Source organism: Melopsittacus undulatus, chromosome 4, assembly GCF_012275295.1.
Source record: "Melopsittacus undulatus isolate bMelUnd1 chromosome 4, bMelUnd1.mat.Z, whole genome shotgun sequence".
Lineage (NCBI taxonomy): Eukaryota > Metazoa > Chordata > Aves > Psittaciformes > Psittaculidae > Melopsittacus > Melopsittacus undulatus.
The window spans coordinates 49,168,891-49,193,685 of record NC_047530.1 but is presented as its reverse complement, the minus strand read 5'-3'; the positions used below and the strand labels follow the sequence as shown (position 1 = coordinate 49,193,685).

At 47.0% G+C, this 24,795-nt stretch overlaps 2 protein-coding genes across 3 annotated transcripts in view; both read right to left on the bottom strand.

Moving 5' to 3' along the window:
* CD151 (CD151 molecule (Raph blood group)) overlaps positions 1-11,470 on the bottom strand; it is a 34,052-nt gene extending 22,582 nt beyond the window's left edge. For both annotated transcript variants that reach the window (XM_034062253.1, XM_034062252.1), the window contains exon 1: positions 11,340-11,470. The gene's annotated coding sequence lies outside the window, so the exon portion shown is untranslated. The remainder of the gene's footprint in view (positions 1-11,339) is intronic.
* Positions 11,471-14,416: 2,946 nt separating this feature from the next.
* CRACR2B (calcium release activated channel regulator 2B) overlaps positions 14,417-24,795 on the bottom strand; it is a 40,108-nt gene continuing 29,729 nt past the window's right edge. The window contains exons 12-18 of the mRNA XM_005149323.3: positions 24,250-24,544; positions 23,933-24,074; positions 23,625-23,706; positions 20,992-21,106; positions 18,643-18,750; positions 17,839-17,915; positions 14,417-16,858 (exon numbers count right to left, since the gene is read on the bottom strand). Of these exons, the coding sequence (XP_005149380.2) occupies positions 16,774-16,858; positions 17,839-17,915; positions 18,643-18,750; positions 20,992-21,106; positions 23,625-23,706; positions 23,933-24,074; positions 24,250-24,544 (904 nt within the window). The 3' untranslated portion in view covers positions 14,417-16,773. The remainder of the gene's footprint in view (positions 16,859-17,838; positions 17,916-18,642; positions 18,751-20,991; positions 21,107-23,624; positions 23,707-23,932; positions 24,075-24,249; positions 24,545-24,795) is intronic.

Here is a 24,795-nt window from a genome sequence, read left to right as displayed (position 1 = left end):
GGGGCTGCTGAGATGTGAGAAATACAAAGCAATACTTTTAGAGCTACATCACCTGCTCCTACTAGCAATGTGCACAGTGATTCTGGGAGAGGTGGAGACAACCTGGAAAGCCAGCTACATTCAAGAAGTAGTAAGATCTCTTGGAAATTTTTGGCAGACCCTACTTCCCTCTATGTCTCAACTGGGACAGCACCTTCCTGAAGAACTTAGGGTAAGCAAGATCCCAGCTTGGGAGTTTGGGAAGATCTTGCCTTAACATTCTCTTGGTCTAGGCATCAGCTCCACAGGAGTGTCACAGTCCTGCTGTCACCCCTCAGCACACTTGCCAAATCACTCCTTTCTTATACCCTGGTTTGAGCTCCTGTGTTTTGAACAGACCCCTCAAGAGGCATGAAGACCCTTAACTCCTGCTAATTCTGATGAGTCAAGTATCCAGCACTGTGCACCTAACACACCTCAGGAGCCACCTGCTCTTCAAGAGAAAACCTGTCTCTCAGGGGAAGAGCACTTAGCACTTCCACTCATGCTTTTCGAGACTATTTACTCCCCAGGGGAGGGACTTACTGAAGCATAAATAAAAGTATAAATACATTTCAAACTCAGCAAGGATTTACTGGACATTTACCAGATGTTTTACGAGGAGCTTAGTCAAACCTGGGCAAGGTGACAGCTGGCCTCAGGATCCTTGGGGATAAAAGGGACCTTAGTGTAAAACCAATTTCACAACCATTTGGAAAAAGCGAGCATGAGAGAAAGAGTGATCAAGCATGCCTGGGACCGTGTGTGTCTGTGCTCCAGCACTATTCCACTACAAAGCAAATAAAACCCCTTCATAGGGCTTTCTGGTCCACACAAAACATACACATACAGCCACATCCAGAGAGCAGAAGGCCCCTGGCTGCTGCTCCCAGAAGTTGATAAACAGGGAACTAAGCGGCCTCTCCAAGCATCCAGTCTTCATCTGAAGTGGAAAGCAGGCCAGAGATGGGCATGCACTGTGCAACCAGCAGGAACTCTTTCTGTGTCAAACAACATCCTCTTGTATCTCATAAGGCCTCCTTTATCCTGAAGGATCCCAAAGCACTTTACACTATTTATACACAGGAGGCACTTCACTAGTCATTGAACTGAGAACAGGAACAATAACTGTCTCTTTTTCTCTCACTCAAAGCACAAGAAATCAGTGCCTGGTGTGTGTTTGCAGAGAGCTCATAGCAATGAGGGTTTGCCATGGTGAAGAACAATAGTTCAGATAGGTCAGGATTAGCCCACAGACAAGACAAACTCTTCACTGCAGCCTTCCATTGGTAGTTTAAATTCGATTTTCCCCATCTCTGTTCATGGGCACTGTGGGGTCAGTGGGCATTTTTGTGTTGTTCGTGGTTTTGTGTGGGGTCGGTCTGGTTTTTGTTGTTTCTTTTTACACAGGGCTTTGTCTGCCCTGGAGAACTTACCAGTAGCATTCATCCACATCTCTAAACAAAACAATTTGAGCAGAATCAGCTTTCTGCCTGATCCCTTCCTAATCATTACATTCATTTTCAGCAAAGCTGCTGGGCCCTCAGTGTTTTCAGGGAATGCTCACAAAACCTCCCTGCCTCATAGCCACGCCAGTACTAGGACCAAGCCAACAAGCACTAAAATCCTCCCAGCCCCATCAAAGCCTATTCAGGCAATTCTGCTACATGAATTTAAAGCACTCTCCAAGTAACACAGCAATGATAACCATTTGTTCACTCTCTACAAATAGCTGGGTTTTTACACAGTAGTTTGAGCTCAGGGCAAACACTAACCTAAGAACCCAAGCTGTGCTGTACTTAGTGCAGTCACTCAAAATTTGGCTGCAGTCTCACTGCAGAGGTACTCTCTGTTTCATTCCCTACAAGTCTCTGCAGTGAAAAAGTGACAAGCTGAAAGTGGGCAGATTTCCTACCTATCCACAGCATCAGGTGCACATCACACGGCAGGCCATCACCTTCACCTCACCAAGCTCTCAAATGAATCGTGGGACTTGAAATCCCAGTGTCAAAAAAACACACTCGGCAGTAGTGGAAGAGAAGGCAGGCAGCTGGTTTGTCACCACAAGGTATATTTCTACCCTCCCAATGACACAATGTTCTATAATCTCACTGCCTTAAAGACCCTTTGCCTCCACAAAGCATCCAAAGAAAAAAAAGGTGGCATGTTATAATAGGAGCAGAGAGAAATCAAATGACTCTACCAGCAGAGAAAAGGGGAAGATTTGTTCTCCTCACATCTCAGCATTCATCCTTCATCTGCAAGCTGTTCTGTCCTCTGGAAGGCATTGCAGAGCACAAAGCTGTAAAATGCAGTTTTCAAGCTACTTGTTAGCACTGCCCTGCTGTGCCTGAGACACTTGACTGCAGACAGCACAAAGCAGGAAGTGCCCAATAAGCTGTCACCAGCTTCAGCTCCTATACAAAACTTGGTTTGCTTTGAGTAGTCTGCTCCTGTTCACTTTCTGTGGTGTAAACAAGCAAAGCAAAAGACCCCAGAGCTAGCCCACAGATCTCTCTCAGGTAGCCTGCCTCTGTTTCAACTTCACAAAGATCATATTTCAAAGCAGCTGAGAAGGGATTTAAGAGTGGAAACTAAGGGTAACAGCCTTATCACTTCAGCTATGTTGCTGATTAGCTCAGGACTGGTGCCAGCCATGCCAGAGAAAATCCCTCTGTGTCAGAGTCAGTACCTGCAGTCATAGGAACAGGGCGACATACTCTGCAGTGCTCCAGTGCACTGAAGAGAACATCACGCAGCCACAGGACGGGGTGACAGCAGCTCTCATCCCAGCATGGCAGCTAGAGAAATACCAGTAACATCCTCCAGAGCCTCCCTTCCTATCCAGGGCAGTCACCTTATGCAGGAACACTCTCCCTGTTGGAATTACCCACTTTGCTACCAGCAGTGCCAGGATTAGGCAAGAAGTCTCTTCTGACCATTGGTCCTTATATATCCCCAATATCTGTGTCTCCTAGGGTGTTTTGGAGCAATCATTGAATGCTTTGAGGAGCTATATTCCTCTCCAGAGCTAAAAACACTTTACTAGCCTCAGATCAAATATCAAGCAAAGTCAAGGGCAAATTAAATGACATTTCATTTCCCAGGTCTGTAAGTCCAAGTTCATAGGAGCTCTCTCCTGTTGCTATAGGAGCAATGCTGCAGACAATGCTCAATCCATGCTGATTAAGGCTGCCTTGAAAAGGCCCATTCTTCCAGTAAGAATTAAACAACCCCCAGCCAAAAATAAAGCATTCCTCCCCCTTCCGCCCGCTCTCGTGTAGCAGGTTTTAATGACTTCACCAAAACCATTTACGCAGCTGTTTTTAGACCAGGCTGCAAACTTGACAGAGAGGCACCAGCATGTGAATAAACAACGAGGAGGCAAGGGCTGTGCTCCAGGCAATTACTTGCTGGCCCTTCTCCAAGGCAGGGGGCAGGCAGACAAAGAGAAGCCCCTGACCCCAGAGCACATGCCAACAAGCTCTAAAGAAATCCCCCAGCCCCAAGCCATCAACCACTTCTCTGAGACACCTCGCTAAGCTGGTTTGTACACAGACCTGCACAGGAGCGGGGCTTGCTTGCCTCCTCCCCATGACTTCAAATGAACACACAGGCAAAAGGCAGCTCTCCTTGAAGGGTACAGGGCTATAATCAGCACAGAAAGTTTGGCAAGGCTGTCTCAGCGTATCATCCACTTCGTTTAGAGCTGTCAGGCACAAGTAACTGGAAAAGGGTTCCTCTATCAGATGCCAGCACAAACCAGCTGGACTTCAAATGAAGCCGGGAAATCCTGCAGGGGATTTCTCTACCAACCCACCCTCAGGTTACCGTAGCCCTGTATGAAGAAGCTTCATTAAAGGAAAGCTTAAAAGGAGTTTGAAACTTAATTCCCCCCTCCACGTAATTTACAGGTCAATTTTCAAGCCAAGACCATATTAATTCATCTGATGGCCTGTTATTTTAAAGGTTAACATTTTCAAAGCTAAAAGTACTCTATTCTACAACTCTGGGACACCCTGGATTAACCTTCAAATACCAGCAATACTCAAGAAGACTTCAGAAGATGAGAGAAACTATATACTTTGCTCTCTTAGGAGCCTCTCCAAATGTTACTGGTACATACTCAGCATTCAGAGTACTTCTTTGAGCTCAGCAGAAAGCAGCAGAGCATTTTCCTCCAGCCTATAGAGGCAGGAACATGGCAAACATCCGACATTGGGCAGACTTATTATCCTTCTCTCAATGCAGCCCATGCCATTAGTAAGCAAGAGGAGAAAAGCAGTCCACAGCATGGCTCAGTTGTAGGTTATTTAAGACACTTAAGTAAGTCCTTAAACACTAAAAGCAAAATACAGAGAAAATCTAGGAGCAACACAGCAAAAAATCTGAAGAAATGGTTAACTACCTTTACTTTGACCTGAGTTTCGGTCAGTACTAGGTGCCCACTGTGAAAATTAGGTCCCTGTAGTATATCAAGGGATACAGGAACCCAGAAAATAGAAGTCACTTCATGCTTTGAAGAAGTTAGATAAAACTCTAAAATTCATGCTGGAAGTAACCAGGGCAGTGCTGGCACAGAAAATAATCTTCCCATTACTGACCTCAGAGGCAGGTAGCCCTGACCACTCAGGGCTACCTTCCTGCCACTCAGATAACTCCTCACTGCAGTGGTATATGTGCACACATCGGAGGTAAGCCCTGGAGAGCACACAATGGACAGAGCAGGCTTTTGTTAGGCTCTCCAGAGCCCATTCCTGAGTCTGAGCACAGCCTCATTCCCAACTTACAGCAGAGTAGCTTGATAGGATGCTTGTACTCTTTCCCTGCTTAGGAGGAGAGAAAAACCAGCAAATTGGGACTCCAAGGCACAGAAACTAGACTGCCAGTTCCTCCTCCCCAAACACAGACACAGGTCCTGCCAGTAACTGGAAATTTGTTCTTCCAGAATCCCTCCGAGTGGAAAAGGAAAGTCAGAGACCACATCAAATTTATCTCACCTCCAGCAGACCTCTCATCTATGCAAAGTCTCCCAACAAAGATGGAAGAGTGATAGTCTAGATAGCAGGTGGGGACCTGCAACTAATCAGAGCTTCCAGCTTGCTGGGAGCTCAACTGAGCAAGTTGTACTTCCACACAGGACTGGACTCATCCCTTTATGCTACAATAGCCAAACACACAACCTTGAAGACCAACACTTTCCCATACACATGTTCCTTGTGCACAACACTTGACACATAAACACAAGATCCATTCCGGCTCCAGAGCTGGCAGCACCAGGGCAGTGCTTGCCACACACATCTGTGTACCCAGCTTCTATGCTTGCCATATGCTGCTGGACTGCACACACTGCTCCTCACCACTGCCCTGCTGTGTGCAGCCACGGAGAAATGTAATAAATCACCTTTGTTTCCAGGGCAGTGGCTGGGGAGATATGGGATATGAATTCCTCCCTTCTGGGTTCTACCAAAGCTAGGAAGAAATACTGACATTCACAAGCCATGACTCACAACCGCCTTGTCCAGCACTCCAGAAGTCCTGCTCACTGGTTGTCATGCCAGAAATGCCATCATGGCTGGCATCTGCCAGCTGGCTTTGTTATTGTATAGATTTGACCAAAACCATCCTTCTCTTTTATCTTGTTTACTCTTACAGTGTGGTGATCACTGAGGATCAGAGTGCTCACTGAAAACACAACCACGCAGGCATAATGACCGTTGCTCTGGCAGATAACAGGTCAGCAGTGCTCAAACATGAGCCACTTCACACAAAACAAAACCTCTCCCCCAGAAGCTCCTACCTCAAACCACTCCTGGTCCTAATTTTAACTGGATTTCATTTGTAAAGGAGCCACAAAAATCTGTTGTTTGTACTCCAGCCATGCTGGTAAATCACACCCTTGAATTTAAAGAGTTGGCAATAACACCTCCATTAACCTCTACAGAGCTAACTCCTGACTGCCCCTCCTTCCCCCACTAAACTAGTACCTTGCCCCCACTACCAGCTACTCATGCTTACATCCTTTTACAGAGAGGCTGGCTACACTTTCATGCCCATGTTGAGCTTATTGCATTACTACCTGAAATGCACCTATGGAGCTGTGCAGCACTTCTCCAGCTCAGTCTGGACAGCCCTGACCACCCAACCAGCAAGAGAACTTAGCTCAGAGACACGGACTAAGCTGGTCATACCCAAATGTAACCCAGACCCAAAACTACACCTCTTGCTCTGCCATGCAATACCAGGAGTACATAACAGTCATTATGTGCTTGGTCTTCCCCATGTCTACTTCTCCCCCATTGGGGCAGCTGTGTTCCAGAGTAAGGTATCAGACATGCTTTCACTTTATCCATTTGTGCAGTTGGCCACAGCATCTCCTGAACGTATTTCTTCCTCTCAACCTGTCCCTCTTACAGTTGGCAAAGACATCTGGGAAACATGCTGCAGATTTCAGCCCAACTCCACAGCTTCTTAGAAGCATGCACCTTCCGCTCTGCAGTTACAGGGACAAACTCCACTGAAGCACAGGCACTTAGAGCCAAATAACTTTCCATTGCTAGAGCTCTCCATTGCTCTACATAAAAACAGCTCCCTGCTGTTCTGTTCTCTTTCCTATAAAAGGAAAGAGAACCTGTGTTGGAAAAGTGAACTTTGTTCCTTCTGCATTCAGATCTGGTACCAGAAATAGATAAGAAACAACAGTAACTGCTAAACATTTTATGTCACCCATTTCTGGCACAGTTTTAGCTTACAAAACCTCATTGCTGTTGCCAGGAACAACCTGTGGATCTAAGCAACATTCCCTCTGGCACCTCCCAAACGTCCCATTTCCACTTCTATTAAGAGGCCCTGCCACATCCAACATCATCCATGAATCCTCACTCAGATGCACTCACCTGTTACACTCGTGCTCAGCAGGCAGGAAAAGTGACTACTCGGCAGCCTACATGTATTCAGGCAATACACACTGTGCAACTCCCTGCATGATTAAAGCTGCATTTGCTTGGCTGTACCCTGCTGACAGTGGCTGTGGGTCAACACTCAAATGAATTTAAACAGCTGCCAAGTACCCTCACTTAACCTCCACAGAACGTAATTCCTGATGTACTTTCTTATCCCACTGCTGGCATCAAAACTATGCATAAACCACACACATAAGTAATATATATATATATATATATATATATATATCTCAATAACTCCATGAAGACCTCAGTTGGTATGTTATGGCAGCTACTCATGATTGCATCCTTCTGAGGAGCTGGCTACACTTTGAGGCCCGTGTTGAATTTATTGCACTACTGCCTGAAATGCACTTACGGAGCTGTACAGCACTTCTCCAACCTCAGACTGGAGAGCCCTGACCACCCAACCAGCAAGAGAACTTAACTTAGAGACACAGACCATGCTGATCATACCCAAATGTGGCCCAGACCCCAAACCACAGCTCTTGTTCTGCCGTGCAAGGCCAGGAGCGCAAAATAGTCATTATCCTCCTGATCATTCTGTCAAGAGTTTTATTACTGTGCAGCAGCCAGGATGCAGGACTAATGGACTCACTGAATTCATTCCCCAGGATGCCAGGCTGCTGAGATCACAAGCAGAGGAGTCTGGCAGACAGGACAGCAGAGCACTGACGAGAGAGATGCCCAACAGCAATGCTATTACAGTGCTGATCCTTGCCAAGAAGGCCTGGCAGTGAATGGGTTTTGTGCCATGGGGAGGGCCATTATGAAGTGCTCTCTGCAGAACTGACAAAACACCTCAACTCCATCCTGCAGCTCTGATGTTCCTCACTTCTTCCTCCACACCCTGGCTTCAGGCATGGGGTGGCAAAGAAAAGCACCTATCTTACAGACTGGGAGATGGTCACTGTCCTGCACAAACACTCTGCCAAAAGGCACGTGCAAAAAAAGAATGGGGAAATGGGGCAACTTTACAGTGATACCATTCATTTCATTTTGGCTTTACTGTGGCAAAAGGAAACGTTATGTCCAGCACCTGAAAGGCAGGATGAACAAGTGAGACAGAAGGAGGTCTTCACCTTCAGGATGAGGAAGGGTTTTTGTCTCTCCCTCACAGCCAGGGAAACTGACACCAGTTTTAACTTCCAGGAGTCACCCTCCCTCAGGCTTTCTATGGCTTCAGCTATCAGTTCACATGCTCAAGGACAGTTCAGTATTGAGCCCAGAAGCAGAGTAGAGATTGGGAGCAGGAGAGCATTTTCTCAGGAGGTTTCAAGAGCAAGACTGATGATGCCTCTGGAGATAGCAGTAGTAGACTAGGAACAGAAAAAGCAAAGCTGCTCCTTTGTTTTTCAGAGTCTGTCCATCCACCTTTATCTTTCTAAACTTCTGTCTTAGAAGGAACAAGAAAGCAGACAGACAATATGATTACTTGGTAAGTGACCAAATCGCCTGGAAACATCAGGCAGGATAATCTGCCACATACAGGTACACATGGTAACAAAGATATTACATGTGAGGGTGGTGAGGCACAGAAACAGGTTGCCCAAAGTGGTTAATGCTCCACACCTGACAGGGTTCAAGGCCAGGTTGGACAGAGCTGTGGCAACATGGTCTAATGTGAGGCACCCCTGCCCATGGCAGGGGGATTGGAACTAGATGATCTTAGGAATCTTAAGGTCCCTTCCAACCCTAACTATTCTATGATTCCATGTAAATACGTATTTTCTCCTCTGCATAACATGTAACCCACCACATTCCTTAGAGCAGAAGCCAAACTTCACAGAAGCAACAAGTGAATTTACCTGTGGGATGACCCAACTAGAGGAGACACAGCTCACCAGTCAACCCCTTCAGGGCTGTCTCAAGAGCAAAGCAGTCATTACCTGGCCTGTGTATGTGCAACTGGAACAGCTAGAGGTGTCTGCAACTTCTGTTAGCTGGCAATAACACAATAGGCCTGCTGGAAACTTCCTAACAGGGATAAAAAGCACTCCACCAGCCACTCCCACCTAGCTATTTTGCTTGACAAGGGAATACAAGCAGATTTCTTCCACCCCCTTGCTGAAGAATCTCGCACACCCATCAACACAAACTTTCAGAGGCTGCACTGAAAAACATCCTTTACAGAGCCAAGATTTCAGCTGTGTGTGCGTTATTGAGCTTGAAGAGAAGCCTCCAAGTCCTGCCCACTTCCAAACAGGCATAGGACTGCACAAGAGGCCTGGGAAGCTAAATCATTTGAGAAAAAATCTTCTTGGGCTGGTATGCTTGTGTATTCAGAAGATGACTTTCATATTAGATCCAAAAGGAAAGGCACAGCCCCATCTGGGCTGTTGAAGTTCCTCAGACAGGAACTTGAGACAGAAGAAAGAAGACTTGAGTGTTAAGCTCCCACAAAATGTAACCACCTCAATTCCCAAGTAAAATGAGATGTCATAGATGGGACATCATCTCAACCACACAGAAAAGGCATGTTCTTATCATTTACTGCAATAAAAATACAGCAGGGACTGCCAGGCAACTGGGGGAGTCATTCTCCTCCACTGCAGAAAGACTCCACAGAAAGGTAAGCCATGATTTAAATAAGCCACAGGCCAACCAATATACATGGCAGTTTGGAATAAAACATGTTTTTTGCAGAAATACAGTAGATGGACAGAAATTCATCCAGGTCAGGTATGCGGCCATCATCAGCAAACTACAGAGCAAGGATGTGATTTCAGAACACTGACATGGAGGAGGAGCTCAAAAGCTGCCAACTTCAGCGACTCACAGCCCAAGCTTTCAGCAAGGACATCTGAGTCAACATACTGGCACCTAAGAGCAGCTGCAGCAAACCAGAGCCTAGACCCAACTATGCAAGCCAACGTTACACCTTCGACAAGGACCTGCCAGCAGATACTTCAGGTAAAGCATTAAGTGATGCTGCCCCAAACACTGCCCAGTTTCCAGTTTCCCAGTTGGCTGTATCCTGCTGACAGTGGCTGTGGGTCAACACTCAAATAAATGAAATGAAACTGTTTCCAACAGTTTGCTGACTGAGAACTGCCTGTCCTAGGCACACAGACTCCTTCAGAGGATCTAAATAAACTGAAATCTTTGCATCAGCTTTTCTAGTTTCTGTTGAGCTCAGCAGCAGCTCTGAAGAGACAGATGCTCTGTTCTCTCCAACACAGGCAGTCATCTTTGGTAGCGGGAGGTCTAGGTTGGACCTTTGTCTGACTTGTGACATGCCAAGAGGCTCTCCAGCCTCAACAATACCAGGTGGTAGATATGCCATCACACCAAAAGCTTCCCTAGGAATCTAGGCAATGAATGGCCTCACAGTTCGCAAACAAAACACATTTTGGCAAAAGGGACTCATTCCAAAACCGTTTCAACAAAATGGCCACCGCTGGGCATTACCTCTGATGGGTGATGCCATTTTAATCAACCCTTGTTCTCGCAGACACCAGAACTCTCAGAGCAAACCACAAAGCGCTGCAGGGAGACAAAGGGAGTGAAACAGCACAACTTACGGGATGCGGTAGAGTAGCCTGAAATAAAGATATGTCCTTGCTAGAATTCAACAGGATACTGCAACAGGTTGATTACAACAGCCCTCACAAAGAGCCAGATGTTTCCAAATTAACAGTAGTTTACATTTTTCATGAGATGACATGGGGCAAAGGCTCCATGAGGGAAAGCCCTCATGGCAAGCAACAATAATCCATCGCCACCACTTCCTATCTGACTCAGCTTCCACAAAATGAAAGCAACTGAACATTGCCTAGACTGCAGTAAGCGAGGAAGGGCTCGTTCACCCCTCCTCCACCTCCACCAGTCCTATGAGCCCAACATAAATGACAACTCTTACAACAGTGAGACTCAACTAAACAAAAGGCAGAGGGATTTAAATATCGTTTCGCGAGGTGAAGGCAACATTCAGGACAGCTTTCCTAATGCTGGGACTGTGGAAAGCTTCTGACACCCGCAAACGCCTCCCCTCCCGCAACAGGTTAAACTTCTCCAGGAATAACAAGAAAAATGAAAGAAGTCAGCGCCAAGCCCCTGTAAAGTTGTACAATGCCACTGGGCACCGATGGGGAAGCAAAGAACTGCTACAGCAGAGCTGGCCTCCGGGGAGCGCGGCCAGGTACAGGCGGGCCACGGAGCTGCGCGCAGGAGAGCACCAGACCCCGGTGCCATCAACGGGCCCCAAGGGCAGCGCTTCGCCTCCTCTCTCCCTCCCAGGCCGGGACCGGCTGCCGCCACCCAGCCGCTTCTCCCATCCCGCTGCCTCTCCAAGGGCCACCCGCCTTCCTTCCCTCCCGCCCTCCCCGGGAGGCCGCCATTTCGGGGCTCCCGCCTCACCTCCCGCGGTGAGCCCCGCCGGCCCAGAGCGCTCCGCTCCGCCTCACGCCCCGACCTGCCGCGCTCTGAGGCACGGACGGACGGAGGGAGGGAGGGCGGAGCAGCGGGCCCGGCCCAGCCCAGCCCGGGACACCCAGCGGCAGCCGCCGCCCGACCCCGCGGGGCGGTGCTCGCCGGGGGCGCCCCCCTGCGGCAGCGGAGCCCTCCCGCACGGCCCGGCCGGGCCCCGCCGCAGCCGCTGCGCCCCGGAACGCGGCGGTTTACGCGGCCTGCGGGCTCGGCCGTGCAGCGCTTGGCGTTGCTGGTGCTGTACAAGGCGGCCAAACGTGCCTCTGATAGGGGACCCCTGCTAACCTAGGCTTCACGGTGGCGTTTCCATTGCTGTGGGTAACACATGCTGCCAACTCGAGCTGCAGCTTCTTTCTCTCTGTTTTTTTAGGCGTCAGACCTGCTTGTTACAGAGTTTTCCAGTAAATCACGATCAAGCCCCGACTGGCACATTGCCTCATCTTTCCATTACCTCATTTCAACTTCAGCCCAAACGTATCCGTGCAAGATAACAGCCCTACACAGGGGCTGGTCTCAGAGAAGACCTCTGCTCTGTGCCCGTTGGGGAATGGGTTTTTTAGAGATGGGTGGGAAGAGAGGAGACGTGAGCAGGGAGGGAGGGAAAGGGCCCTCCTGGGTGTTCACCTCAGCTGGGACACTTAAATCTCTCTTGCCCTTGTGCCCAACTCAAGAATCACCCTTCCCAGTGAGGAAACCAGCAACCTCCCTCCTCACTCAGCCCATGGGGATCCTACCTCTGCTGTAGCTTAGATCCCCTGGAGAGCCAAATGATTAAATAGAGCCTTAGGGGACCAGCTCACACTTGGACACTGAGGGGTTTCCTACAGGAGTTTGTGGCAGAGCTAGGAGGCAAAACCACACCAACCCCAGGCCTCAGGCCTCCTTGGCAGAGTCCTGGGCAGCCAGCCACAGAGCTGCTGCCTTCTTGTGTCCAGAGGTATCGGGTACACACAGGACAGAGCGTAACCTCCCCGCTTCGTGGGATTTGGGTCAGCCTGTGTGGCAGCCATGTGCTTGGGAAAGCCTGCTGGTAAAGGTGAGCTGCACCACGGGGCCCCCAACCTCCCAGTCCTCAGCTGGAGTAATACCTATTTACTGGAGATACGTGTTTACATTGAAAACACCAAATTTACCTGGTCAGGCCTCTCATGGACTTGTCATTTGAGAAGAAGCACACAGCTACACTTGTGTTTGCAGGATCAGGGCCGGATTAAACCACATGGCTTGATATGCATATAAAACATGTCTTGCAGGCCTGAAGAGACTGGAGCCGGGCTACTGTAGCTGCGCCAACTGAAATTTCCGGGTGACTCATAAACAGCCAGATAAGTAATGAGCAGGCTGAGGAGGCTCAGGGAGCTAGTGAAGCTCTCAGCCACGGAACTGTGGGTCCGTTGGGGCCCAGGTCTCCAAACAGAGCAAGTAAAGGTGTATAGTATAGCATGAGCTATGAGATACATTTTGTACTTGGAGTTAAAGTACTTGGTCCATATATATATATATATATGCACTAAGCAATTAACAAATGAAAAGCATGAAAAGACACAAACAGAAGAAGGTGGCAGGACAGAAAATGATGTGTGAGAGACTGCATGATCCCCATAGCAGGAACTGATTAAATGTGTGTAAATACAAACTGTCCCTTGGAGTTCAGGCTGCTGGTATAAAACTGGCAGAAGACAACAATACTGCAAACTTTTGCAATTCCTGCATTTATTCTGTGGGAAAGCTTTAAACTTAACATTGTGGCTTAATGATCTCTCTTCCTCCCTCTTTTGGCTTTTAAAAGAGGTGCTGTCAGGCTAATCCTGTTATGCTTATCCTTAGCACATTAACATGAAAGAGGTAAGTGAAATACAAGGCAGAGTGGGGTCCCTTTGCTGCCTGCAGAGCTCTGTGGGACCATGGCTGCTTATAAGAGCAGCTGGTTTGATTGCCTTTGCCCCTAGATCTGACTGTATACACAGCTGTACTGTTGCATGTGCCAGGATAAGGCTTCCCAGGCTATAGGAAGAGTACTTTCTTGTGATACCAAGATACCTGGCAAATTGTGTGCAAAAAGACACCTGCCCACGAAAAGACTGCAGCCAATAGGCACAAGAACAAGCCCCCAGGCAGAGTCTATTTTGTGTCCTCCCTTATCTCAGACGACCTCAGGATATCCCCATTGTTTGCTTTCTGTTTATGCTGCAGTTTCCAGCAGCAAAGGGTGCTGCTCCCAGGGCTTCCATTCAGAGGCAGGAGAGATTCTGGCAAAAACAGAGGGATGTAGTAAAGTTAAGAGTATTATGAAAAGTTTGGTCTTGCTCAGATCTGGTAGCAGACAAGTTTCAAAACTAATAACATGCCCCTCTAGACTGTGCCTGGGTCTTCCAACAGGACATTTAAATACTGTGCAGAGAGACAGTGATAGACTCTCTCTCAGTGAAACCCACCCTGGTGCTTACTGTTGTCCCATTACTGCTCAAAGTCCATGTCACTTTGACATGGTTGAAACAAGAGTCCATCCTGTTCCTGATAAAAAAAAAAAAAAAGAAAAAAAATAACTGTTCTATAAAAAAAATAATAGTTCTGTAATGCACAAATATCCAGCTAGAGCCATTCCAGGGCACAAGGGTTTAAAACAACCAGATTCCTAACTCTAGTGAGAAGGTTGCAGGGGGCATTATTAAAATAGATGGTTAGTTCAGTAAAAATAAGTACAAGGTGAGAGCATGCCCCCTCTGAAAACACTATAGACATCTCCTCTTTTTCTCCTCCCTGTTCTGTCTTCCATGGTCAGCTGGATTCTGGCTGCTTGAAAGAAGTAAAAAAGATAAGACTCGAGAAGAATTGCTCCTGTGCTGCCTCCAATTCATGGGCTCTTATAAATCTCCCACTGGTACCACCATAAAGGACAGGCTTCTCAGCACTTCCTGAGCAGCAAGAAGGGGAAGTCATGCCATAACCAGCAACTGGAGAGGCTGAATCTCCTGCAGTGCCTGGTAAAAAATCTCTCCACGCAACCATTTGTAAGACAGCATTTCTTTATTGCCCATAGTCTGCTTGCACACTAAGAAAACATGCTTAAGGTTGTACATCCAAAAAAACCAACATGTGGTAGTTCTTGCCAATGCAATATGAAAACACTGATGACAAAGGTAATATATAGCCTGGTCTGTATTTGTGTGTCAGCTGTATTTCACACCTTTGTCTTTCATGTGCTCTCTATGTAGTGTGGGAGGTGTGTGTTCAGACCATGTTAACAGACTGGGTACTGCTCTCTTCCTTCTGCAGCAACTTCACAAATCCTTCTGCTGCAGGTAGGCAAATGTTAGCATTACTGATGTGCCCTGACCAAAGATGCCATTTCTTAGTCAGCACCACTATTTATTAACCTGAAACTGGAGCATGATGCTGAGGAATCATTGACAGCAGCTCCCCCAACTCAGGTAGTGGGTTTCACCTATTCAGCAGGTGATAAAGGCTGTGTTCCTTTACCCCCACATTGGTTACAGTAGAGCCAAAATGTCATGTCTATTTTCAGATTACAGGTGTTTTCCAAAAACAGAGGACTTCCTTTCCCAAACATCATTTCTTGCAAATAGAAGCAATTCCTCCAGCAGCACAGTTGCCCTGGTTCCTTCTGGACCTCTTCTAGCTTTCTGATACTCAGTCTCTGAAACGCATTACTGTAGTTAAACACAGAATGAAACACAGCCAGCCGGCAGTAAGGGCTGTGCAGGAGCTTACTACTTTTAGCTATTCCTTTTAGTCAGGAGTCCTGCTCTTCTGGAGAAGGATTTCCGCTTTCCCATCAGGAATAATGGGCACTGGGAGGAACCATGGAAATTGTTTGGAGCACTGATGAGCTGTAGGTGACTCAGAGCACTTTTCCTGCATGGGATATTCCCAGAGAAATCTGTGCAATAACAAGCATTCAAACATTATCCCAAGAGAGGAAAGACAGTGGATAAATATAGGCCTTCCTTATGCTGCGAGGCTGGGGGACTGCATGACAGCTGCAGTATCACATCTTGCATCTAAAATGTCAAAGTAACCATCAGAAACAGGCTCAAAGAAGGAAGGCAAGAGGGCATTACAAAAAAGCTCACTTAATCCCTCAAGGCTTTAAGAGCAACTGAACTACAGAACAGAAAGCAGCACACCCAGAGAACACCAGGGGCTTCATGCCCAGGCAATGCGGTAGCTGAGAGGTGCACACTTGGGGCCAGTTCCTAACTCAGCCTGCACCTCCCCTCACCCTGCTTTGTCCCATTCCTTAATGACTAGAAGGCCCCTTCCCAACAGGAACAGGTTGTCCTGCTCTTTCTCAGGCACTTCACCAAGAAAGCGAAGTTGCACAAAGTCACTGCAAGAGAAAAAGCTTCGCTAGGTACATTTCACACAGTCATCTAACTGCCTTGTGCTTCCAACCCCGATACATTTGAAAGCACTGTGGTTAAGGGTGGGATCTTGCAGTACCACTGGAAAGTCAGTTCCTAATTGCTGGAGGTTTCTTCAGGAAATTATAAGAGAATGGGAGGAAACTGGCAGCATTAAGCTTTAAAACAGGCTGTATATGACCCCTCCCCAGTACGTACAGCACAGCTCCTGCAACAGGTTATGAATCAGCAGCACGTGCCATCGCCTGCAAGTCCCAGGGCAACTGCGTTCTGTAAACAGTATGAGAGGGGCAGTAACATTCCATTTGGGTAACAAAGTGAAGAAAGCCTTTGGAATGACTCACTTAACAGTTCATACTATATCCACATATGGAATCAGTTAACTACAATATTGGCCAGTCAAACCAAATTTTGCAGTAATTCTGTGGCTGATCCAGCTCTTACAGGAGCTGTGAAGCAGGCTTTCAGCTGGGCTCTGCTGTTAGAGGACCAAGAGGAGATGCTGCTCTTTGAGACAATGGATCACTGCCTAGAACTAGCCTAAATTTAATGTAATTTCTTTACTGTTACACTAAAATTCTATTTAACACAGCACCCACTATGTCCTCCACTCTTTGCTGCTAGGTCATTTCTTTGCCGCTAGGTCATTTCTTTGCCAGAAAGAAACCTCATCCTTTTACAGGAAAGTGGCCTTTCAAGACAGAAGGCTCAGTTTGTGCTATTAGCCAAGACCAGCCAAATTCCCTCAAAGAAACAGGGGCCTCCAGAGAGCAGGGCTGCATACAGAGCTGGGAAATGGAACAGTGCAAATCATATGCACATTTTGGTCTCATTTAATGCCTTGAAATTCCCAGATGGGGAAAAGCTTCAGCTTCCCCAAGTCTCTGCAGAGCTGATACCATTAGATTTGGCTTGCTTGAAAGGAACCCCAGCTTCATGAAACTGTTGGCACACGCGGCTTGCTGACACACTGATGTGCCTTATGCACAGCACCCTTTCCTCCTGCTGACATCTTCCAGCTGCAGGGCATTCTCCCTCTGCCTGTCTTCTTGTGCTGTCAGCAACCTGGAACAAGCAGCACATATAAAGACCACAAGCTGGTTACTGAGCTCTTTCTGCCAAGGCAACTGCTCCCAATCAGCCAGGGACATTTAGGATTGTGAAAAGTGACTGGCCCAAAGACTGGGCTTCCCTGGAGTTTGGCTAGATAAACCACACATAGAAAATGAGCATGAATTTCCAGGGAACAGGGAAAGAAACTAGACACATACAAGAAGGGACAGCATGGCTTAGTAGTCAGAGCACCAGACATGGGTGAGTGGTCTGTGTCTTATTCCCAAACTGCCATGCTAATGACAGAATCCCGGACTGTTCGTTTCACCTCCCTGTGCCATCTCAGGCAGCGGTGCCATACTAAAGTATGCTGAAGGCACATGCTGTGGGAGACATGTAAGTCTTGTAAGTTATTAGCTTGTAAGTTATCATAGTTAATGAACAGCTGAGTCCTGTTGTGAACTTAGAGATGATGCAGCAGGTGAAAGGATAAAAGAAAGCAAAAGGATCATTTCCTGCAAGATTTCAAAGAGCTTTTTCAAAACTATTTGCCTTTTTTAAAAAAACTAAAAATCTTAGAGCACACTTCTTTCAGCCTTACAAAGCGTCTTATCTCCCTTTAAAATATTGCTACCAAAGTATCACATGCTTAATAAGATAAGGAAGAAAAAACCCTCAGAAATGCATGCGGACTTCCAACTGAAAACGCCTACTTAAAATCTGGGATACTACACATGGGTTTTGTGATAATGTACTCAAATTTAATTCCCAGTCTTTCAACAGTCAGCTCTGCCAGACAAAGCTTTGCATGTGATGATGTCCTGCCTACACTTGGCACTCTCCAGGCATGGAAGTCAGGGGGAAGAGCACATTGCTCCAAATATTTTTTATGACATGTCTGGCAACACCTTCTTGCCCACTCCCCAGGAGAGCCCACACCACTCACCAACAGCTGGGGAAATATCCCAGGGTGACCGTTGCTGTTCACTGACCTGGCCATGTGTAACATGGGCTCCATGATGTTATAGCCGGTCATCGCGCTGCACTCATAGAAGACAGCCTTGTATTCCTGCCAGAGAGCACAGGAAGCACCCATGTTGGTTACCAGCTCTCCCCCAGCCCTGGGAGCTGGTCCACCCTTGCCACCAGGAACTCTGCTGTGAGCAATTGAGGCCAGAATGATGGTTGTTAACCACCCTCCTGGGGCACACATGCTGCTCACCAACTCAGGTAAAGGAAATGGTTTTTCACACTGAGGGCTCAGCCAGAAGATGGGGAAGAGAATAACACTGGGTTATCTGGGGAGAGCAAACATCTGCCCAAAGTCTTGGATTCCCTTACCTTTTTGTGGTAAGTCCTTACCTTTCTGTGGCGGAGTCCAGAAGATGGGGAACACCTCTGAAACCCTGCCTGCTCCCACCCAGGGGCTAAGGTAGCAATGGGCTTGCAGACACAGGCAATGAGGAAGAAGGCAGGATGATTTGTAGAACATGCATTACGGGAGTCCTCAAACAGGAAAACAGCCATGCATGCTCCCTCAGAAAGACTGAGCATCACTGTAAGGAGGCATCAAGCCTCAAGAGAGATACATGAGCGTGCCTTAAGGGCCACATGGTGGGCACCACCTCATCCTCCCTAGTACCAGAGGAGCTTCAGTACCTGTTTACATTGGAGAGATAGGGTGGAAGGGGAGAGGGAAGGTACAATACTGGGAAATGGCTCCAACAAAGGTTTCCTGCCAGCCAGGCAGAAGGGAGGCTGCAGAGCACGTTGAGCAGCAGAGTACACAGTCACACCTTTGCCAGCCTTTCGCCTTCCACCTTGGGCACACTCCGAGTCTCTCTCTGCACAGCATCTGTTTTATTTCCAAGCAGAAAGACCACAGCTCCATCCTCGATACCTTCCTGTGAAAGAGACAGACTAAAGCACCCCAGAGACTCAGCTGAGGGAGGGAACTATCTTGGATCTGTGCCTTTTCCAGCTGATGCAGACATGACCTGCAGTGGCAGCAGGATAAGACCCTTTAGCTCATTAAAAGACCATTTCTCAAATAGCCCAAGGGATTTGTGGAAGGAAGCTTAAACTATGGGAATGTATTTCAAATATTTGCTATGTACTGCTGGGATGCTGAGAGAGCGGAGATAGGACATAACTCCCTCTATGGAAAATAACAAGCCTAAAGACAAGCAGTTTTTCCCATAGGCTCTTGAGACTTTAAGTTCAGGCAGAGCTTCTTAATAAGTCCAATAATTTTTGTAGGTACATGCAGTACTATCTGTCTGATGTGCTGCCCTAAATTCAAGGACCCCTTGCTGAAAATCTGCTGGCCAAGTAAGCTGAATAACCTGCAACTCTTGTATAAGGTCTCTGCAGGTTATTCCTAGGGGCTTCCTGGAACCCATTACCTTTGGTAAAACTCTCTAGTTCCACTGGCTCACTAGAACATCATCAGACTGCAGGACAGGGCTTGAAGTTATGTCCAGACTTGACTGCCCTGGATGACTTACAGTACCTGAACAACTTTGAAGCAAGATAATTACTAAGATCAGAAAAGGAGGAGAGATTACTAAATGTTACTGATTTTGGGTGCTTTGATTTTCTGTGTGCTCCTGAAAGAAGCCTGATTTTCAGAGGCTGGGTAGTTTTGAAAATCTGAACCTTTGATCTTTTAGAGCCCAAAGAAATTGCTAAGTCGTTGCTGGGATTCCCTCCCACCTCCCGAGCAGGGCTGCAGATGTTAATAATATTAGAAACCTCCAATTAATGCTTATTCATTTTACTCAGATCTTGGGTTTTGAGACTCAGCACAGTCAAAACAAAATCAACCTTGACAATTTTCCTTCAGCTCGGAGCCACCTACACACAACTTACTGAAATTATACAGACAGGCATTTTTGTCTCCCCTAGCAGATAGAAGCCCCAGACGAATGCTTTTATTAAGACTTTGGAAATAAAATGCAGGGGGGAAGACTGCGGTATTAATACACAGTTACAAAATAAAAAGAAAATAGAAAAAACAACAAAGAAATCAACCCTGAAAGTTGAAGCAAATGAAGGAGAAAAATAACCTATCACTGATATTTCAGTCTCATCTAGAAATCCATCTCAAAGCAGAGTTAGGATGTGATCATGCAAAACGCTGTGCATGCATACTGCAGGTCTGAGCCTAAATGCATCAGGGCCTTCTCCCTTCCTGTGCATAAGTGTCCTGGGTTCAGCAGTAGCAGTCATTTTTCTCCTTCTTAGTAGCAGGTGCAGTGCTGTGTTTTCAACTTTCAGACTGGGAACAGCACTGGTAACACCGATGTTTGTAGCTGCTGCTCAGTAATGTTTACTCTGACCAAGGACTTTCTGAGTCTCATGGTCTGCCAGGGAGGAGGGGAAGCTGGGAGGAAACAGAGACAGGACTCCTGACCCAAATTAGCCAAAGCAGTATTCCATACCACAGCACATCATGCCCAGTATATAAACTGGGGGCAGTTACCTGGAAGGGCTAGATCGCTGCTTGGGTCAGGCTGGGTATTGGATGGTGGGTGGTGAGCAGTTGTATTCTCTTCCCTTGTTACTTCCCTTATCATTATTATTATTGACGGTAGCAGCAGTGGTTTGTGTTATACCTTAGTTACTGGACTGTTCTTATCTCAACCCATGGGAGTTACATTCTTTCGATTCTCTTCCCCATCCCTCTGGGAGAGAGGGCAGGAAAGGGAGGGAGTGAACGAGCAGCTGTGTGGTTCTGGGTTGCCAGCTGGGCTTAAGTCATGACAATAAGCTGGACAACAGGAGGTCTTCTTGTCCGAGTACAGGTCTGACATGACCACATTTAGGAGATGCTGCCAATGCACACAGGCTGCTTACAAACACACACTATTGTTTTGGCCGGTCCCACTACCTTCTGCCATAGAAACAGCCCTCCCTCATTTAATGGACTGTCACTGGCTTTGACATCTTCAACAAGACAACCCTGGCCCCAGACTGACTACCACAGGCAGTACCCATCACATCTGCTTTGATAATTCTTCTCAAGGTTAATAGGACTTCTTGGGGCATCAGAGAGCATCACTCCCAGACATATTGTTGGAGCTGGTCTGGAGCAAGACAGCAGCAGCACCACCAGCATTAGAGAGCCAAGGCCCTACTCTTACCTGGACACTGCTCATCCAGTTCCGCACTGCCATGAAGGAGCACTCAGCTGTAATGTCGTACATCACCAGAATTCCATCCGCCTTCCGGAAATACTGCTTGGTAATGCTCCGAAACCTGATCCCAAACAAAACCAAAGGCACCGTCAAAACCAGGGCTGTGTAATTAATGACAAGAAACAGGATGGGGCTGTCTGTCATTTAGTACAGGCTCTCTGCAAGGCCCGGCAGACCCTGTGTGTGAGATGTACACCCTGGGGCTGGTGTGTACAGACAAGTGACAGGCCAGACCCTTGCACCCCTGAGGCATGCTGGGCAGCCATGGGTAAGGCAGGAATCTTTCCAAATGTATGGTGCTGAGAAAGCAGGAAGGAAGTCCTTTGCAGGTCAGAAGGAAAGAAACAGAAGAATCTGTTTAGGTGGGACAGGAAGAGGTAATTGCCTATGAAAAGGGAAATGGATAGAGAAAAAAAAAACAAGACCTTTCTCTAGAGTCTGGAAGAATCTGCAGACTAAGCTGTACCACAGTACAAACTAGATGTGAATAATGTCTGCCTCGGTGCTGCCAAAACAGCTATTAAGATCTCAGCATCAATACAGTCTGTTTCCAGTTTTGAATCTATAAAGGAATGCCATCATACTTAAAATCAGCAGTTAGACACAATTTCCAGGAGAAGTTCCCAGACATCTACTTTGTTTGTCCTGTGGGTACCAAAGAGAACCACAGACTTGTATTTTGGGAATAAATGTAAAAAAACCCAGAAACAACCCACAAAAAAACACCCCCAAACCTTAAAATCTGTAAGCAGCCTGTGACAGGGCCACGATATAACCACACTGATTGCAAACTGGTGGGATTAAATGCCACACAAGTACTGAGATCCCACTGAAGAGCTCTGTATTTCAGCCCTGCATGGGATAACAAGCTATCCTATTCTGTTAAGAGCCAAGAAAACCTGCAGCAAGTAGTGACCCTCCTGAACTATTCAGATGATTACCTGAAGCCTGTTCTTTCTCACTGCAATAACATTCTGGCAACTACCCAACTGAGAAAGCACAGGCTCTGTCTTTGGCAGGCAAGGTGCACCTCTAGAGCTACAGGACAGGCGAAATACTCTCTAAAAGAAACATCAAATGTAGCATGCAGTAGTCCTAGGGAAGCCACCAAAGAGTTCTCCTTGCACGCTTCAAGGAGTTCCTCTGTTTCTTCCATAGGATATTCATATTTGGACACTTCCAGGTGGAAGTAATTGGTATTTCTCTAGAAATAAAAAAGCCTTTTGCTTCTTTCTCAGGTCTCCTACACAGTATCAGCAGTGAGCCAGGTTCTCTCTTGCAAGTACATGTCTAAGACCTGCTAATGCTGCAGGGGCTTCTGTGCAGGTCCTTCTGTGCAGGGGCAATATCTTGAATTTGGTCTCTGATGCAATCTGGCCTCAGTCAAATGTCACATTTCAAGTTCTGACAACTCCCCTCAGTGCTCAGCTTCAGCACTGAAATAACCATGTTATTTCAAAAATAATTTCTTCAGCACGAAGCTTGATTTTGGAAGAAATGTTTGCTTTTCACCAGATACTCAGTACATTCCCACCAGGTCTGCATGGTCTAGCTGACTGAGCTAGACAGCATCATTACCCTGGTGGCACAGTTTAAGGTTATAATATTCCCATGACCTTAGCTGGCTCCTGAAGGCCTGCCCACATAACAAATTTAGCCCAAAATATCCAGTACTTATCTTTGCCAGGCTCTTGAGTTTAACGGCCCCCTTGAAATAGCTTTTCATCTTCAGCCTAAATAAATTCTAATTTACATGAAGGTAGTGGTGGGCCTTCATCTCTGGTAGCAAATAAGGGTCAAGTGTGTCCTTTACTACTTTGTTCCTTACTACTCTGGCCCTCACCAACAGTGCTGGTTACATGTAATGATGGCCTGTGCTTTTGAAACTAGAGGCCTTCAAATGGGGAACCTGCATGCACTGTCACAAAAAGCCAAGCTGTCCCTCCACCAAGGATTATCACTTCCACCAGTCTTTCAGCAGAAGGGGCAGTGGAAGGTGCCAATAAGCTCAGTGACAGAGTACAGCAGGGCAGTTCAAGTCACTTTCCCCACTTTCCCCAAGATGGCTTTGTCTGAATCAGACCTGGACAGGTTCACACACTTCTTTCCACCTCTGAATAACAAGTGGTGGTGAGCAGCTGAGGACAGCAGGAGCACAACTGAGTCTGAGAATAGGATGTCTATCCAGAGCCTTCTTTTATATCCTCATCTGTAGCCCTTTTCTACAGCTTTTCCAGAAGCAGGCTGATGCAGAAGAGCTTTGAGGGCTAGAGGGTTTTGAACTCCACACCATAGGTGATTTACGATACTGTCCGAAGCCACAACATGCAGGTCAGACATATGGAAAACTACTTCTCCATCAGTCCTCAGAGCAATCTCCCCAGGCCCCAGAAGCTACAGCTTCTAGAATTCTCTGAAATAGACCTTTGCTGCAGGTTCATCACTGGAATATCTGCTGCAACCTCTCTGATCCTTCTCAAGCTAACAATTTTTCCAGAGACAGAAAATGTGCATGCACTCCTTCCTCCTGTTTCCTACACTGAGCCTGGCAGTAGGGCAGCCTCACAGAAATTGCTTACCTTTCTTGTCCAGCTGTATCCCATAGCTGTAAGGCAACCTGGGTATTATCCACCACCAGACTCTTCACCTGGTAATCGATACCTGTCAAGGAGACAGCAATGGTCATAAGATAGGATGGGGAGAGAGCAGCTTGCCATTGCAACATCCAAGCTCAATGCTATTTAGTTTAGGGATATTGCAAGTTTTATTTGAAACTGGGAAAGGGATCACCTTCACCTTTAGGTGGGCTAAATTACAGGCAAAACACGTGTCCAGGCTGACCTTCCCACCCTTCTTAGCCAGATGAGTCAGGAACACTATTACTTACCAATGGTTGCATTTAGCTCAGCCAAGAACCTGTCATAGCAGAAACGGTGGATGAAGGAACTCTTCCCAACACCAGAATTCCCTACAAACACCACTTTAAAGATGCGGTCTGGAGAACAGCTGGCTGGTTCCCATACCTGGAGCTACAATGGAAGAAAGGGATGCAGTTTTGAAAAGCCTGGTGGCAGACTGTTCTTTGATTTAGGCATTGGACACGTCCACTACAAACCTATGCAGCTGAAGTTAGATAGGAAGAGAGAAACACCCAAAGTCCCTGACAGCAGGTATCTGAGGAACAACCCAAGTAATTAGACTCACCCTGGTTTCTGTGCCAACAGGCTGTTCTCTAGGAGGCAAGGGAGCATCATCTAATCCATCTGCTTGTTTTCGACAGTCAGCATCACCCTTCAAGGCCATCTTCAACCACTCAACATCTGCTGCCAGTGACCACCTCTCCTTGTCTCTGCTATTCTCTCCAAAGTTTGTGCTGCCTCCTTCTCCTGTTTTCAGCCACGTCTTGTTGCCTGAGAAGTATTTACAGTTCTTTCTGTTGGGTTCTTCCACTGCCATATCCACCGGGAAGGTGAAAGGAAGGTCCTCGGAGGCCAGTTGTCTGTATTAAAGCCCACAGGCACCACAGTGGGGTGGGAGGGGAGGGGGTGAGGGGAAGAGGAGGAGGTTGCAAATTCCCAAAACAACCAATGCAATCCAATTAGTGCATATGCAGCGGCTGCGGGAACTCTGCTTCATATGTACACTCCCACACTCCCTGTGACTAAGACATCAACAGCACCCCTAAGGAAAGAGAGGCAGCTCACCTGAGCTCTGATGTATTTATATAGTTTATTAATTTGAATAAAAAAT